The sequence below is a fragment of the Parasteatoda tepidariorum genome, chromosome 4, assembly GCF_982258835.1.
Source record: "Parasteatoda tepidariorum strain Cologne lab strain chromosome 4, Ptep-v5.0, whole genome shotgun sequence".
NCBI lineage: Eukaryota > Metazoa > Arthropoda > Arachnida > Araneae > Theridiidae > Parasteatoda > Parasteatoda tepidariorum.
Window position 1 is genome coordinate 70,998,172 of NC_141758.1, and position 15,657 is coordinate 71,013,828.

General features: G+C 30.1%; 1 protein-coding gene across 1 annotated transcript; it reads left to right on the top strand.

Annotated features, from left to right (window-relative positions):
* The first annotated feature begins 2,287 nt into the window (after positions 1-2,287).
* LOC107438332 (plancitoxin-1-like) lies at positions 2,288-13,945 on the top strand. The gene is made up of 7 exons (XM_071181804.2): positions 2,288-2,422; positions 4,328-4,511; positions 6,124-6,196; positions 6,268-6,423; positions 7,433-7,639; positions 9,901-10,154; positions 13,811-13,945. Exons 1-7 carry the CDS (start codon positions 2,316-2,318, stop codon positions 13,907-13,909), a joined length of 1,080 nt encoding a protein of 359 aa, XP_071037905.1. The 5' UTR covers positions 2,288-2,315; the 3' UTR covers positions 13,910-13,945.
* The last annotated feature ends 1,712 nt before the right edge of the window (positions 13,946-15,657 follow it).

Sequence of the window (15,657 nt, forward strand, 5' to 3'; positions counted from 1 at the left end):
CCACTTTCAGGGCTCTATCTTTTAGTGACCAAACCTGAATCTGAACATGACACCCTTTTCGTCTTTATCACCCACCGTCTCTTGGAGGGAAAAAAACAGCCCATGATTAAGACTTTTCGATAATTTTACGGTCGTGGATTTGATTGGGTAAGAGGAAAAATAATTTCTTATTTATGAGTTTTGTTTAACGGGCGGCAGATAGAACTTCTGAAACATCAACAGTTTGATCAAGAAGGGAGATTTTAAGGAGGGAATTTTTCTGTCTTGAACTGTTAAAAGAAGAAAAATCATTAAATTGTTTATTTTTCTGATTTTTTTTTCGCAATTTTTTAACATGATTTTCATGAAATTTCAGTGTTTTCTTCCTGTTCCTCCCCCTAACACTATCTTATAACAGAAATATTCTGTCGTAGTTTTGACTAAAAGAAGTTTATGGAGAGAGAGTAGGAATCCTTCGTAGATAATCGCTCAAACTTTTTTCGCCAAACTTTTTCCGAAATTTAATAACTATAATAATCCTTATTTCTGAAGGAGATGGCGATTATTATGACCTTTAAATGTCTTCTGAGGAGCAAGAAGGGTTGAAAACTATAAATTTACAAGTAGGAAGATTTGATAGAATTAATCCTTCAACTTGTGAAAAAATCAATGACAATAATCAATTTTTTTAACCTTTTTCTGAATTTTCTGAGTTATTTCAGACGCTAGTTTATAGCTTCTCCTTTCTTCCTCTAAAAACCCATAAATAATAAGAAATTCCCAAGGGCCTCTTAAGAAAATTTGGAAGATTAGGGTTCCCTTTTACCCCTTTTAACCAACATTGTTAGGAGGATGTTTAGGATTATTGTTTGGGAATATTTGGGAGAGGAAAAGGGGGCTGAAATTTGAATAGCTTGAAAAAAAGTTTTTCTTAAAAAATTAGAAGTGAAAACAGAAAAAATTGTTGATTTTATTTATTTTTTATCATATACAGTTTAAAGATGAAAATTCCTTTAAACATCACATCTTGTTACAACTATTCATCAATGTAAACTTTTCACTTCTATTGTCCCTCAAAAAAATTTAAGGAGATTTCCCCTTGAGGAGGTCCCGAAACTTACGAGAAAATGTTTGGAAGAAGGTATTTCTGAAGGGGTATTCCTGTACAAGGTATATCTGTGCGATGGTATTTCTGACATCTCCCTACCAACCACATTTAGTCCAATTGTGGCGTAATATTTTTTCATTAGAAGATGCTTATCAAAAATAGTGGAAAGCTACAAGAAGGAATACATAAAAATAATTTTAAATAACTGAGCAAAAAAAACATAGAAGTATTTTTAATTTTTCTCAACAATTTATGAAGGGAAAATCTTCCAAAATCACCCTACCTTTATCAAAGTGTCCATATTTCAAACTTTTTCACATCACTAGCCCATCATAAGAACTTTAACGGTAAAAATAATCATCAACCCTCCTCTATATCAAATACTTGACCATAAAATTTTCGAAAAGTGATAAGCAAGGAAGGTAGGCCGGGATAGCCGGGTTGGTAGGGCACTGGACCCATGTCCGAGAGTTCGTGGGTTGGATCCCTGCCAGCCGAAGAGTAGTAAGTGGTGTAGTAAGTGGTGACTAATAGTGTAATAGTGTAGTGGTCCCCGTGTAGTAAGTGGTGACTAATGCACGTTAAATCTGTCGAGTCGCAAAGTCATCCATGTTCCCATAACAAATCAATACCTCTGGATCCAGGAGTTTCCTTGTCTTCTGGATTGGTTCGAAGTTACAAGGCTACGGCGTTGAACATTAGTAGTCGTAAAACCAAAATTGGGTCGGCTGTTCGACGACGGTTATGAAGATAAATAAATAAATAAAAATAAAAAAAGGAGGGGTGGCTATCCTCAGATTACAAAAATCAGAAGGTTAATGTTATTCAATGCTTTTTGATATAGCATCTGTAAAATCAGATCATTCTACAAAAATAATCCTTATACCAGAATATAAATATCACCAACTCCATTCCTGTTATCATAAAAATATTAATTCGGCGAAGTATTTATTATTTGTAGCTCAATTAATACAATGGAAGCAAAATAATGAAAAATATTTCGTCACAAGGAGTAGATAGCAAAATAGATAGAATTATTAAAGTTAAAATAATACCAAGATTGACACGAAATTATTTTTCTACGTTTAAAAATAAGTTTAATTATCGTTTATACACAAATTAAGGAAAGAATGAACGTAACAGTCGTTATTGTTTTAACTTTTTCTTTATTATATTTAACTGTCTTGCTGTAAATTTATTTAATTTTGTTACATTTTCGCTCAACAAAATGTTAATAAGTCTTAAAGTAGTTGTTATTTTGTCTTATTTTATATTATACGTGGGCTATTATTCTTGTTTATATTGCAAAGATGAAAATAATAAAAAAGTTGACTGGTATGTATATTTTAACTCTAGAGTGTCTTTCTAAATCCCAAGATCAAAATTATAGACCGAAATCAAGTCAACAGTTTATAATAAATTAATTTACTAAAAAATCTTTTATTTTTATTTATTTATTTATTTATTTTGAAAATTTAATTTCTAGCTTTAAAATGTACCAAAATACGCATTGGATAATAAAACACAGATTTAAATTAGGTTCTTTTATCAATATTGAATGCGTTTTATTCTTTTTTTAAGTTACTTTCATTTCAAAATAATATCAAAATGTTAGATTAAGATTTATGTTTAAAAATATGCAGGCCTAAATTTATTTCTCATAAAGTCAATATACAACTGAAAATTACGTATTTCATGAATAGATAAATTTATATAACAATTAAATATCTTGTGTTTTATAACTGTATACACAATATATTTATATGTTGCAATTAAAAAAATATATCATTTTTTCCATCAATAAGATTTTTTAATGGCTATGTGCCTGATTATTTTTAGAAACAGAGTAGCGATTAGAATATTAGCTTAAATTTAAGCTTCCAGTGTTATATTATTGATCTTTTCCAACAATGATTTAAAATATTTTTTTAAGTTACTTGGACTTATACAGTTACTTGAAGTTACTTGGTCATATACTTAAACTAATATAAAAAATAAATACATTTAATGTCTGTAGTTCATCTACTAGTTAAGTCTTGGAATTTAACAATATTTTGAATAGGGGTTGCCTGAATGAAAAGTGGCACGTGGATTGAGCCTCACACCGATGTGATCCGAGATAAAATTCCAGCGATTGCTGGTCGATACGAATTGTGCTCCTAGCTCGCATCGCCCACAATGCTGAGGTTAAATAACCTCAATGGTTGACTAATCATAGGTTAAAATCCCTTTACCTTTTGATTTACCATGGGAGGTTCTCGTGGTCTGTCCCCATTGCGATTAGTTCCATCAGAGAGTCTTCCACGATGCTTAGTTTGCCCTAATGCTTGATCCGGGTGTTTCTTTATCTGCTAGGTTGGCTTAAAAATTACGAGGATACAGAGTTGAATATAGGTATTCGTGAAGCCTTCATTGGGTCGGCTATTCAACTTCGGTTAAGAAATAGAAAAAACTAAAAATAATAAAATATTCCAATGTCGATCACAGCGTCACCATTCTCGGTTTCATAGAAAGTGTGCTGCAGATTGCATACAACTGATCACGATTAGGTTTTACATTTTATATGACAGCATTTAGAGTAAGTGTGAAGTCGTGCTAAAAATGGTCGAGTTTAGAACAGAGCAACGTGTGAAAGCAAAAGGTGAGTATAATGCGGATATTAATTTATAGTCTAATGGTAGTTAAGTATTTCAAGCAATTTTCCAAACAAATTCGATGGACTGTAAGCAAATGGTGTAAAAGTTGTCACGAAAGGTAGACGCCAACATCAGATCTGCAAAGACTATGGTAAATAAAAGTCGTGATTTTCAAATAACTACATTATTAGAGAAATTGATAAAGGGATTACCACTAATGATTGAAAGATTAGAGGAGATCGAAGAAATATGATTCGCGACATTTATTCAGCACTCTTTATGAAAAAACAAACTACGCAATCAACCACTGCTACTGAAAACCGTACTACTAAACGCTGTTTTATTCTAAACTCAACCACCTTTAGCACACCTTTAAAATCACTTTCAATACTCTCATTTGAGCTTGTAAATCCGATGTGCGTAACGTGTGGTACACACCTCCTACAATTGTTTATAACAATAAATGGTGGTGTTACTATCACTCTTGTATTTCAAACGCTTCCATTCACGTGTCCACTTTTCATTTGGTCATTCCTCATACTAATTTTCTGTCGCAACACAGGGAATATGTTATTCTTACATATGGCTTTAACTGATAATTTAGGTTCATTCTGTATAAGCTACCCAAAATTTCATCAGATGCCGATATTAGGCATCTTGAAGAGGGTGAAGCTTATGCCTACATTACATCACGAAATGCAAAAGAATGGAAATTGTCCTCTAAAAGCATAAGTTCCGATAAATCGATGCTAGGACAAACATGGAGACAACTAAAGAAAAAGGAAAAAGTAATGATTTTTATAAGTTTAGTTTTTTTTTTCCCTTTGGAAAGTCTGCATCCAATATTGCGAACGCGTAACAGGATATGCTGATTAAAATCACCATTAGGTTTAATATTGTCTAATATTTAATATCTAATATTTAATTGTCTAATATTTAATATTGTTTAATATCTTATAGTCTAAACAAATGCAAATGTTGTAACGACAGTTCCAACCACCGTAAGAGTTCAAAAATATCTTAAATATTTATTCAGAACTAATGTATACTTAAATAACGTTAACGTAACTTAACGCACCTTCAAATAGCGTTGAAGCCCCAAACGGTATTTCGAAAAAACCCTAGGGTTCCGAGGAACGATCGCAAAAGCTCTGAAGAATAGAAATATTTTATGACCAATTATAATTTTTAAAACCTAAATTAAATCTATATCGAATTAATAATTCATTATTTATTTAATGTTTCAGTTACTTTTCCGTATAGAAAAAAATTCAACAATGAAGAAGTATGATTCTTTCATCACCATTCTCAATGTTCATTTTCATCCTTTTTCGTTTCTATTCTATTGGAAACCATATTGAAGCTCATTCATTTTTAATTTATACATGCGTTACAATTTAATTAACAACTAGACTAATGCCACTCCAGACCTGCGAACTCAACTCTCTGACACAAACCCAACGATAATGAAAAATTTTCCATCTTCATTCAATCACTACATATTTTTAAAATAATTAATAAAATTTATATCATTACGCATATTTAAAATAGTTGACAGTCTTTAGTTAATTAATGTATTCTCAACTCTTTATGAACCTTATTCATGAAGTTTTGGGGTTCCACCAAATAAATGTAGGTCGATCATTTAGGGTTCCACAGCCTCAAAACGGAATAGGGAACCCCTGCCGTAGAGTACCTAGGTTATTTTGTGGTAACAGCTCTTCGCAAATCTTATAGGTACGTGAGCACACATAACGTTGAGGGAGCGGGTAAAATCTTTCTAAAGAGCCTAACTATGGAGTGTCGCTATATTTAAATAACGGTTTATATTCTAATAGGCATTAAAATAACATTATAATTTGTCTACGGTAAGAACTCCCCTAGCCACAAAGTCCGAGACCGTCTGCTGCTATGTAACAAGAATAGTGCATTCCAGGGAGGGTGGCTACTCTTCACTCTAGGGCTAACAAAGAAAAAAACGAAGAAAAGAATTCCTTTTCTCTCGTCGACCCGAGCCAAAAACCTGTCCTAAACAACGACCCTCCCCCCAACTTGAAATAGTTATACCTGGTTACCATAGTCACCGCCACGGGTTCAGACGAATGGATAGGGGAGTTCTTGCTTTAGACAAATTGTACCAGTTATGGAATAGCAAACAGTACTTTTTGTTCAGGTCATTTTGATGGGAAGATTGCACTGAAGGGTGAAAAGGTGAGAGGCGAAATAAAAAGTTATTTCCGCAGTATTTAAATTTTCAAGATTTTTGTTAAAACATTTTCTTTTCAACATACAATATTGAAAATATTATTATAAATTAGTTTAATTGCGCTTGAATGTTTTATTTTACTATGTTTCACTAAGAATATTGATATATTTTCTCCTTAAAAAAAACTAATATAGACAGCAACCTACTTGTTCTATAATGATGATCCACCTAAAGGCTACAAAGGTACAGCTTCAGGTCACTTGAAAGGTTTGTTTTCTTTCATTAATAGCTAAGTCTCTTTGTTTAAATTTATACTTATAATATATTTATTTTAACAGGCTTTCTTGCATTTGGTGATCATTCTGGATATTGGGTGATGCATACCATTCCGAAATTCGGCTTGATAAAGCGTTATGAATACCCCAAAAACGCATTTAAGTTTGGACAATGCGCAATTTGTGTTCATTTCAATGTTTCTGAACTAAATAAAATATGTAAGTATGCATTACTACATTTAACTATGTTGCATTTAAGGTAATATTTGTTTTAGTAATGAATGAAAATAATTTTCATTTTTATAAACTTAAGCTCATGCACAAATGTCACTGCTAAAATGATTTAAACATTTTTTTTTCTTATTTAACTAAATATGATTCAAGTTCTCGTAATTTAATGAGAATAAAATTTTATTTCCACAAACTATTAGAAATTTCTCTGAAAAAATGGTTAAACAATAACTTATTTAATTGTTATTTTGCCATATTCTAACGAAACAGTCAAGTAATCATAAATAAGTGGGTATTCAAACTGTTAACTGAAAGAAAAACCGTTTACGAACTGCTTTCACCTAATACGGTTAAACAATCAGAACTTTATCTCATCACCTCATATGTTGCACCTGAGACCACTGGATAGTACACCTTGCATAAAACTCATTTTGAGTATATTTTTTTCTAGCCTTGAAAGCTGAATAGTCATGGAGTAAAATCTTATATTTAATAAAGTTTTCAAGCATTCTATTATAGCTAAAATAAATATTTAAAAAAAACGTTATACTTATTAATATTTTATTGAAACCTTTCAAACATTCATAAATTTACCGAGAACATCAAAATTTATTACAGTTTGTATACGCGAAAGTCCACACGGAATTAAATTTGTCCTAACTTGCGTCTATAACTGTAGCATAAACTTTACATCAGTCCAGGATGTATTTTTGACACCAATACAAGGTGAAATTCTGACACTGGCCGAAGGTATAGGAATCAGAAACTATTTTAATTTCGTTTAAAAAAAAAACAAAAGGATACTTCTTCCTTTAGTTTGTCCCAAGATGTTAGTCTGCATGATGCATACACTTGCCAACTTAACATGACAAACAATGAAAATAATTTAAATCTTGCATTAAAAAATTGAATTATTTAGCTCTTACAGTATGTCATCAATTAATTTCATAATTTAATTTTTGTTCTTTTAGGATATTTATTGAGACTTTAATTGCAGGTAAACATTTGCTATTCACCAATCCAAAAATCCATCTGAAGCAAATATCTGATAAAATGAGTTCGAAACTTGACAAATATTCAAAATCACTGTTTGAGAAGAAGCCAAAATTTGTTCGATCTGGAAACCTGACAAATAAAAGTGAATTGAAAAGCGCAGGATACCACGTCTTCATCAGTTTTGCAAAGGCTAGCAAATGTAAAAAAGGTGAGAAAATACAATATGTTTGTCCGTTCAGCTATATAAGACTTTTCCTCTACATTTTGTTATTCAAATTTTCCTCCCAAAAGCTAATATTACAATTATATAATATTATAACTATTTAATATTATAATTATATAATGTTTTAATTATAGCATATTATAATCCTGTAATATTAGCTCATTTTAAACATTAAAATTATCGTAAAATAATACTTACAATATATTATAAATAATATTTTATGATAATTTTTGTTACTTCAGGAATGTGGCCATTGTGTTGGGCTTTGGACTTAAAGAATTAAGTTTTTTTTATGAAAGCTACAATTTTCTAAATAAAACTTTTTGTCACTAAAAAAGTATTAGATACACATAAAATATAAGTTTTTTCGTGCAATCTTCAAATGTCAATGATAATACGCTTAATACCAAAACCCCAAAAGGGATACAATGATTTATTAACTTTTGGTATTGATTATAATTCCTATTCGCGAAAGCTGTATACTTCCAACTTTAAAATATTATGAAAATTATAACAACTGACAATTATATAATATTAAAATTGCATACTATTATAATATTACAATTAGACAATATTATAGTTATATTTATAATATTAGTTCATTACAAATTAAAATATTTTGTAAAACAACACGGACAATTTTAATATAAGTAATAATGATAATTTTTGTTTTTTCATGAAAGTTGTCGTTGCGTTCGGCTTTATACTTAAAGCAGACAGGGTTTTTTTTATGAAGACGAAAATTTTCTAAATAAAAATTCATGTCAGTAAAATATTTGTATTAGATATACATAAATGTTTTCGCGTAATCTGCAAAAGTCAATGGAAATGCCCTCAAAACCAAAATATCAAAATCTGTACAGTGATTCATTCTCTTTTGGTATTGATTATTATTCAAATTCAAAAGCTGCATGCTTCTAACTTTAAAATATTATCGTCTTCATGTTAAAATATTTTGCTCCGTTACTATCATCTTACATCAAAATCATAAGAAAAATTGTGTCTTTTTTTTATTTTGAATTAATGAAAATGCTAGCCGATATCTTCATAGTGCATCAATTTTAGCGTTATCGAAAGTTTAGATTGCATAGCTGCCAGCTTTTACACATTTTAAGTAAGGTTTTATTTTTATATTTAAAGTAGAAACAAAATGTAAGTTTTTTATTTCAATATGTGGTCTTAAAAATTTAAATTGAAAATACTTTCACCGCCACAACATATAAATTAAAGATGCATGACAACTGTACAAAGCACTGGCTGAGTAAAGAATATTTTCTATCTACAATACTTTCTGTCTACCTCTTGTAAAAACCATCCATGAAAAAAGCAGGATTTGGATGGTTTTATATTGTTCCTCAAGAACGTAACGTTAGAAAAACATTTATTCAAAAAAAATATTATAATCTAATCTCTAATGTAAGGATACTTTAAAACATCATTTTTTACTTTGTTTTTTACATATTCCCCATTTTCCATCATAGCCATTATCATCTGTTTTGTGCAATAACTAAAGTAAATTATTCATTGCTACGAATTCAAATATTTTTAAAGATATAAATACACAAGGTGTTTCGTTAAGATGACCTTTAGTATGTATTTTTAAAATCCTTATTAAAGAAGTATAAGTTGAGGTTCGCAAATTTATATTTAATCGAGGAAAAAACAAAAACATATTCGAAGTTTATCAAAGCATAGTTCAGGAAGTCATACGAAGCAAGATTCATTGGAAAATTTATTTAGGTAGGAAACCAGAGAGGAGTTGAAAAACAATTATTAGAAATTCTTCAATTTAAACCTCCAATTAAGCTTGTTTTGGTGGGTATTACATCTGCCTTCCTCTATTATTATTAATCATATTTCGGTAACGTTTTTGTTTTTTCCTTTGTTAAATATTAATTTGTGACATCCAATGTCTCAATTTAACTCTCTGCTTTCCTTTTCGACAAGTGTTTTTAATATACATATTAACAGCAGTCTTTACATAACACCCTGCATAAAATAACATAGTTTTTGAAATATAGCAACACCATATGGGAATAATATTGTTGTTAAATTGTTGTAAAATAGTACTAATCAGACTCTCGTTCGTAAATTTCGTACATCCCTTTCGTAATTATTGCGATATCTTCATCTGATGTTACATATGATGCTACTTTAAAATTTATTTGACCAAATTATTAGAGTCATGATTACTATAACTGAAGTAACACTATTTTCTGTTATACATAAGATTGTTTATTTTACAGATTTATATGGCGATATCATTGCACCTGGCATTAAATCATCCCTACTGGTTGAAACATGGCGAAGAGGAAAGAATATGAACGAAACTTGCAGAACCAAATACACTGTAAACGATATTGTGGCTATCAATATGACTGTAAAAGATGGCAGAAGAAAAAAAATGATTGATTTTCAATCATTTGAAGATCACAGTAAATGGGCCATTTCAACCAGGAATAAGATGAAATGGATTTGCATCACGGATATGAACAGAATGGTATTGAATCTGAATTGTTTCTGTGTATAATAGCTCCTTTTTTAATCTGATCTTCTTTTCCCCACCTTACCTAACTTAACATGCTTTTTCGAAGTTCTTTATCCAAAGAAACAAAAAAAAAAACGTCGCAGTGTAAGTACACTTGAAGCAAAACTATAATTTCAAACTATATACAGTGAAACCTGCCAAGTTGACCACCCTTGTAAGTTGGGCACCTGCATAAGTTGACCTCAATTATCAAGAACGCAATTTTTCCTATATAATATAAAAAAGCAAAACCTTTGTAACTTGACCATCTGTCTATCTTGTATGTTGACCACTGAAATAAGTCAATTTTATCTAGGAGTATTATGAAATTCTATTCTAAAACCCTCATAAGTTGATCAGAAGAAAAAAAATTCAGAAAATTTTCTGCCATTTTGGCAATGTATGTTAAAATTTCACTTGTTTGGTGAAATAGTGTAAAAAGCTAATCTAAGCCCTTTAGTGAGTTGACCATCAGGGGAAACTGTAAGGGGTCAGCTTTTGACCACTTCTTTCATCAGTTCATTGAAAACAGATGTGTTAGTTGAAAAGTTGCTCTTCCAGTTGCAATAGTGAGCATTTGAATAAAGGAATTCTCTGAAATATGCTTTGATCCTTCATTTATGGTCTTTGATCTTTAAGTGTAGTAAATAAATTTTAAAGTGTTCAAATAATTTTATTTTGTTAAAGTTTTCAAATTACATGTTTTCGTGTTCTGATATTTTAAGAAATTATATTTATTAAGCACTTCCCATGCATGACTAACAAAATAATTTTTTTTAAAAAATTAGTTAAAGATTAGAATTATGTGTATCAAATTGAAGTTCATTCAAGTTTAAACACATTTCTTAAGATATTCCTTTGCATATTTTCTGAATAAAATTTTTAAGTCAAGTAAAAAAAAAAAACAATTTAATATATAGCAACATGATATAAGAAACGAAATAGTAAACAATGACCCTTCCCCTCTATAAGTTGACCACTAAAACAATGCACCACAAGTGGTCAACTTACACAAGTTTTACTGTATATATATATGTCATTTTGGAGTGAAGAATTATCTGAGTTTTAGAAAAGACGAATAACTAAAATATTTTAAAATTCTTCTAAATATTCTAAATTCTTCTTCTAAATATTCTAAAATTTTGTTTTAAATTCACCAGTTTGGTGACATGTTTCCACCTAAGGAAAAGTTATCAAAATTAATGCCTTATCCTAATTTACTGCGAATTTTTATGAGCCCAGAATATGCAATATTGGAGTAAGTTTTTAAATATTTGGAAACTAGACTACAAACGCTTTCAAAACTGTGACTTTTCTCCATATTGACATTTTGCGCCAATGCCCCAGAATATACATAGAAATCACGGCCTAAATACAGGCTAAACTTGGCCTAGCAGTCATGAGTAACTGTTGCAAACTCACAGAAGTTATGAAAATAGCATAATAAAAAAAGAAGTAAAAGCACTAATAGCGTAAAAAGCATTATTTCATGCGACAACAGAGCCTTCAAAAACAACCTTACAAAATAATTCATTTCAGTTTTCGTTTGGCAGTTTAAAGGTACCAAACAACAGCACTATTTTCTAAAAAATCCCTTTTTTTTATCTTTACATAACTAAATTTAATGCGAAATCATTCTCAGTTCATCTGTTCATCATTCATCTGTTGAAATTCATACAACGGAGGAAAATAATTCGAAGATTGCATTATCAAGTTACCATAGTTATTTCGCCAGAGAATCACAAGCTCTAAGCCAACTACAAAATGGCTAACTTTTGTGTAGTTTTCGAAAATTGTTAAATTGATCATCATCGACTTTTTTTTTATTCTAATTTTTGTTGTCCGCATTTCATTTCTATACATTTAAATTCGCAAAACAACAGCGTGATTTCCAAAATAATATTTTTATTATATTTGAATAACTAGACATAATGCGAGATCATTCTCCGCATAAGTTAAGGTTCGTACAACCAAGGAAGACAATTTGTGGTTTGCACTATCGAGTTTTCGTAAGTATTTTTTTTAAACTTTAAAGAGAGTCACAAGAGCTAAGCAGTGTACGAAATGGTTAACTTCGATGTAGTTGTTCAGAAACTACTAAATGGAATATCAAAGACTTTTTTTTATCTTTTTTTTATAACACGCATTTTTTTTTTTTTAATTTTTAGTCATCCAATATTCATTTTCGATCAAACACAATTATTTGCAAAAAACATTTTATTAAAGATTTCAATATCAAACATTATATTTTTGAAACTTCAAAAAAATGTGTATTGGTTGAAATACTTTAAAGCTAGTTAAAGATTTAAATGAATAAAAAAGAAATTTGAGAAGTTTGAAAGGTCGCAGCTTCTAAGAGAAACGAATAAATTTTTATAAACTTTTTTTTTTTGGAAAAGCCTAAACGATCTAATTAGTTAACAGAAAGGCTAACTCATGATTTACCCTGTAGTTTTCTGAAAAACTACTGAAACAATTTTCAAATTTTTCGCTTGCTTTTTGCCTTCTTGCTTATTTTCTCTTGTTATAAGTTGCACGTTTTTTACAGAATTTTAATTTTTTTCTTTCTCTATTTATTCAACGATTATTCATTTACAGACTTGTTTACTTAACTTCAGCTGATAATTTTCATTTGCATTTGAAGAAAAAATTTTTACCAAAAAACTTCTAAATATGAAATTTAAAATTAAAAATTTCAAACTATGAGTAACATTCGATTTTATTGAAAATTTAACAACATCTATACTACGAGCGATTTTATGTAATCTGTTCCCTTTATTTTAATTTATAAATTATGGGTTAATTAAAAACCACAGATTAAGGACAAAATAATAAAGGGGTAATAAGATTCAAAGTAGAAATCTCGCGCAACTGTTTTTTTAATAATAATTAAAAAGAACAGTAAAAAACACTGAGGAAGTTTTTTTTCTGCTGCATGAGATTTTAATTAACAGGACCTTAAATTCTTTCCAATTGCAAATTTCATATCTGCAATCATTTACTCTCTCATAAATTCGGCAGCAAAAATGTTGCTATAGGGCACATCATCAGGATTAAAATTGCACTGCAACCCATGCCAGAACAATCATCCTACGCCACTAGCGGCTCTTTTCCATAATGAACTGTTTCTTCGTGTGCTTCTGAGCCGGTTATAATTAGATAGCACCCCTGGCGCTTGTGGCGACATTTTCGGACATATTTTACTATGCAATTTTATAACATACTTTAACTTGAATACAAATTATAGACTGAAAATGTCATTTTTAAAAAGAAATCTGTATCTTTATACTAAAAACTAATTCCAGACTTCCAATCCCTACTCTCAAATTAGACAAGATTAAGTATTTAAAGAAATGCAAGAAAAAAAAAGTTCTTCGATGTTTTTAGTAAAATTATAGAATTTAAAATTACAAAACTTAAAATTTAATATGACCGGTTACAACGAGCTTAATTTTTAAAAAAAATGTAATCTAGTTTATTTTGATATTTTGAAAGAATATTTGAAACCGAAACTGATAAACCGAATTTTCAAAAAATATTACGAAAATATTACTTGTATTTAACATTCTTAGCATTAAACATTCCTTTTACTATAGTTTAAAACTGATAATCATTTGATTTTCTTTTAGGTTTCTCAACAGAAGCGAGGCGGGGGTGCTTTATGTTTTCAATCTTCCAAAGTTTGGAGTGCATTCAATAATATTATTGCAGAGACAGGAGAATGTTAATAAAATATTATTGCTACTGAAAAACATTTAATTCTTCTTCATAATCTGATTTAATTAAAGTATCATGAATGTAAAGTAGAACCATTAAACTTGAATTCACGTGTTATGAATAACTAAATAGCATGCTTACAATTTTAAAAGTATAGTGTATAAAGTTCTTAAAGCATGTACAAACGCAATATTCATGTTATTTTCATTAAAAAATCTAAGCTAAAATAAGCATTAAAACGTTACACAAATTACAAAATACTATACATATCATAAACATACTGTATATGCTATACAACATATAATTAAAATGATTGCAATACATGTTTAAAAAACATTTACCCTAAAAGAAAGAAATATCTGTTTAGAAAAAGATAACCTTTAAAAAAATTCCTAATTTAAGCGAAACTATACGAGTGGAATAGTTACAAAGCTTAACTAAATATTTCTATATTATAACTCAATATTTAGCAACCATTTCCTAAATTCATGCAATCTTTTACATTGTTTTCTATCGGTTTCCAAAATTTATGCAATGATTTGCATTATTATCTACTAATATATTTATTTTGTGACATTCTCGTATGCATTTTCCCCTATTCTCGTTGATAAAAATGCCATATTTGAATGTTGCATTATTTAAATTTTCTTTGTTTAACTTAGCTGTAAGTTACTTGTAATCACTACATGATCCAGTTTTTATTGCCCACTTACAAATTTTTTGATACATTGCTGTGATTGCACGAGAGCACGAAGCAGTTGCAGGCTCATCGGCACAAGACTCCGAGTTAGCTTAACTGTAAACCAGCGAGATTCATAATCGGCAATCTTAGAACAAATTTTTGGAATCATTAACAAAAATAAGAAACATGTGCGTTTTATGAATTGAAAATATATATTTAAAGAATCGCAGCGATGGCTGGTCGATGCGAATTCTGCACCCAGCAAGCACCGACCACAGTACTGACATATAATATCCTTAGTGGAAGACGGATCATGGGCTAGAGTTCCCTTATCATCAAGCTAACTGTGGAGGGTTTTCGTGATTTTCCTCTTCATGTAAAGGAAATGCGTGTCAGCTTCATCAAAAAGTCCTCCGAAAGCAAATTTCTCCCAATACTTGATCCAGGAGATCCCTTGTCTTCTGGATTGGGCTCAAAGTTACAAGGCTATGAAGTTGAACCCGAAATAGGGTCGGCTGTTTGACGACGGTTATAGAAAAATATTATTTAAAAAAGGAAATTTAAAACGTTATGAAAGTTTCTCAAATCTCTATTAATGAAAGTAAAGTATAAAAACTGTCCAACCTGTTTCATTGTTCAAATTGTGAGGAGGTGAAAGACGATTAAGAGAAACATCTACATATTTCATTTGGCAATCAAATGTAGCATTTTAATATTTGTAATCTCACCTTTCTCAGAAGTAATTTTTCTAGCTAAGTTAGATTCTTGCATAGATATATAAGAATTCCGTATATAAACCTATTGGTCATAGAGCTAGAGGACTTCCAAAACATCGATTACTGCACTCCACTGGAAAAACAAGTAGGTTATTTAAAACTGAAAAGATCTGGTGATGGGGAAAATGGTCCAGAGAAAGCCATGGCCCACCCAGGTCTGTCGTGCCAATGCTGATTATGATATATTATTTTTCGATCCCTAGTTTTCTCATATTTTGGTTTAGGATTTGGACCTGAATTTGCAGGAAGAATAAAAATAAATATTAAGAACTGTGAGTGCGAATTATCCAGAATACTATTT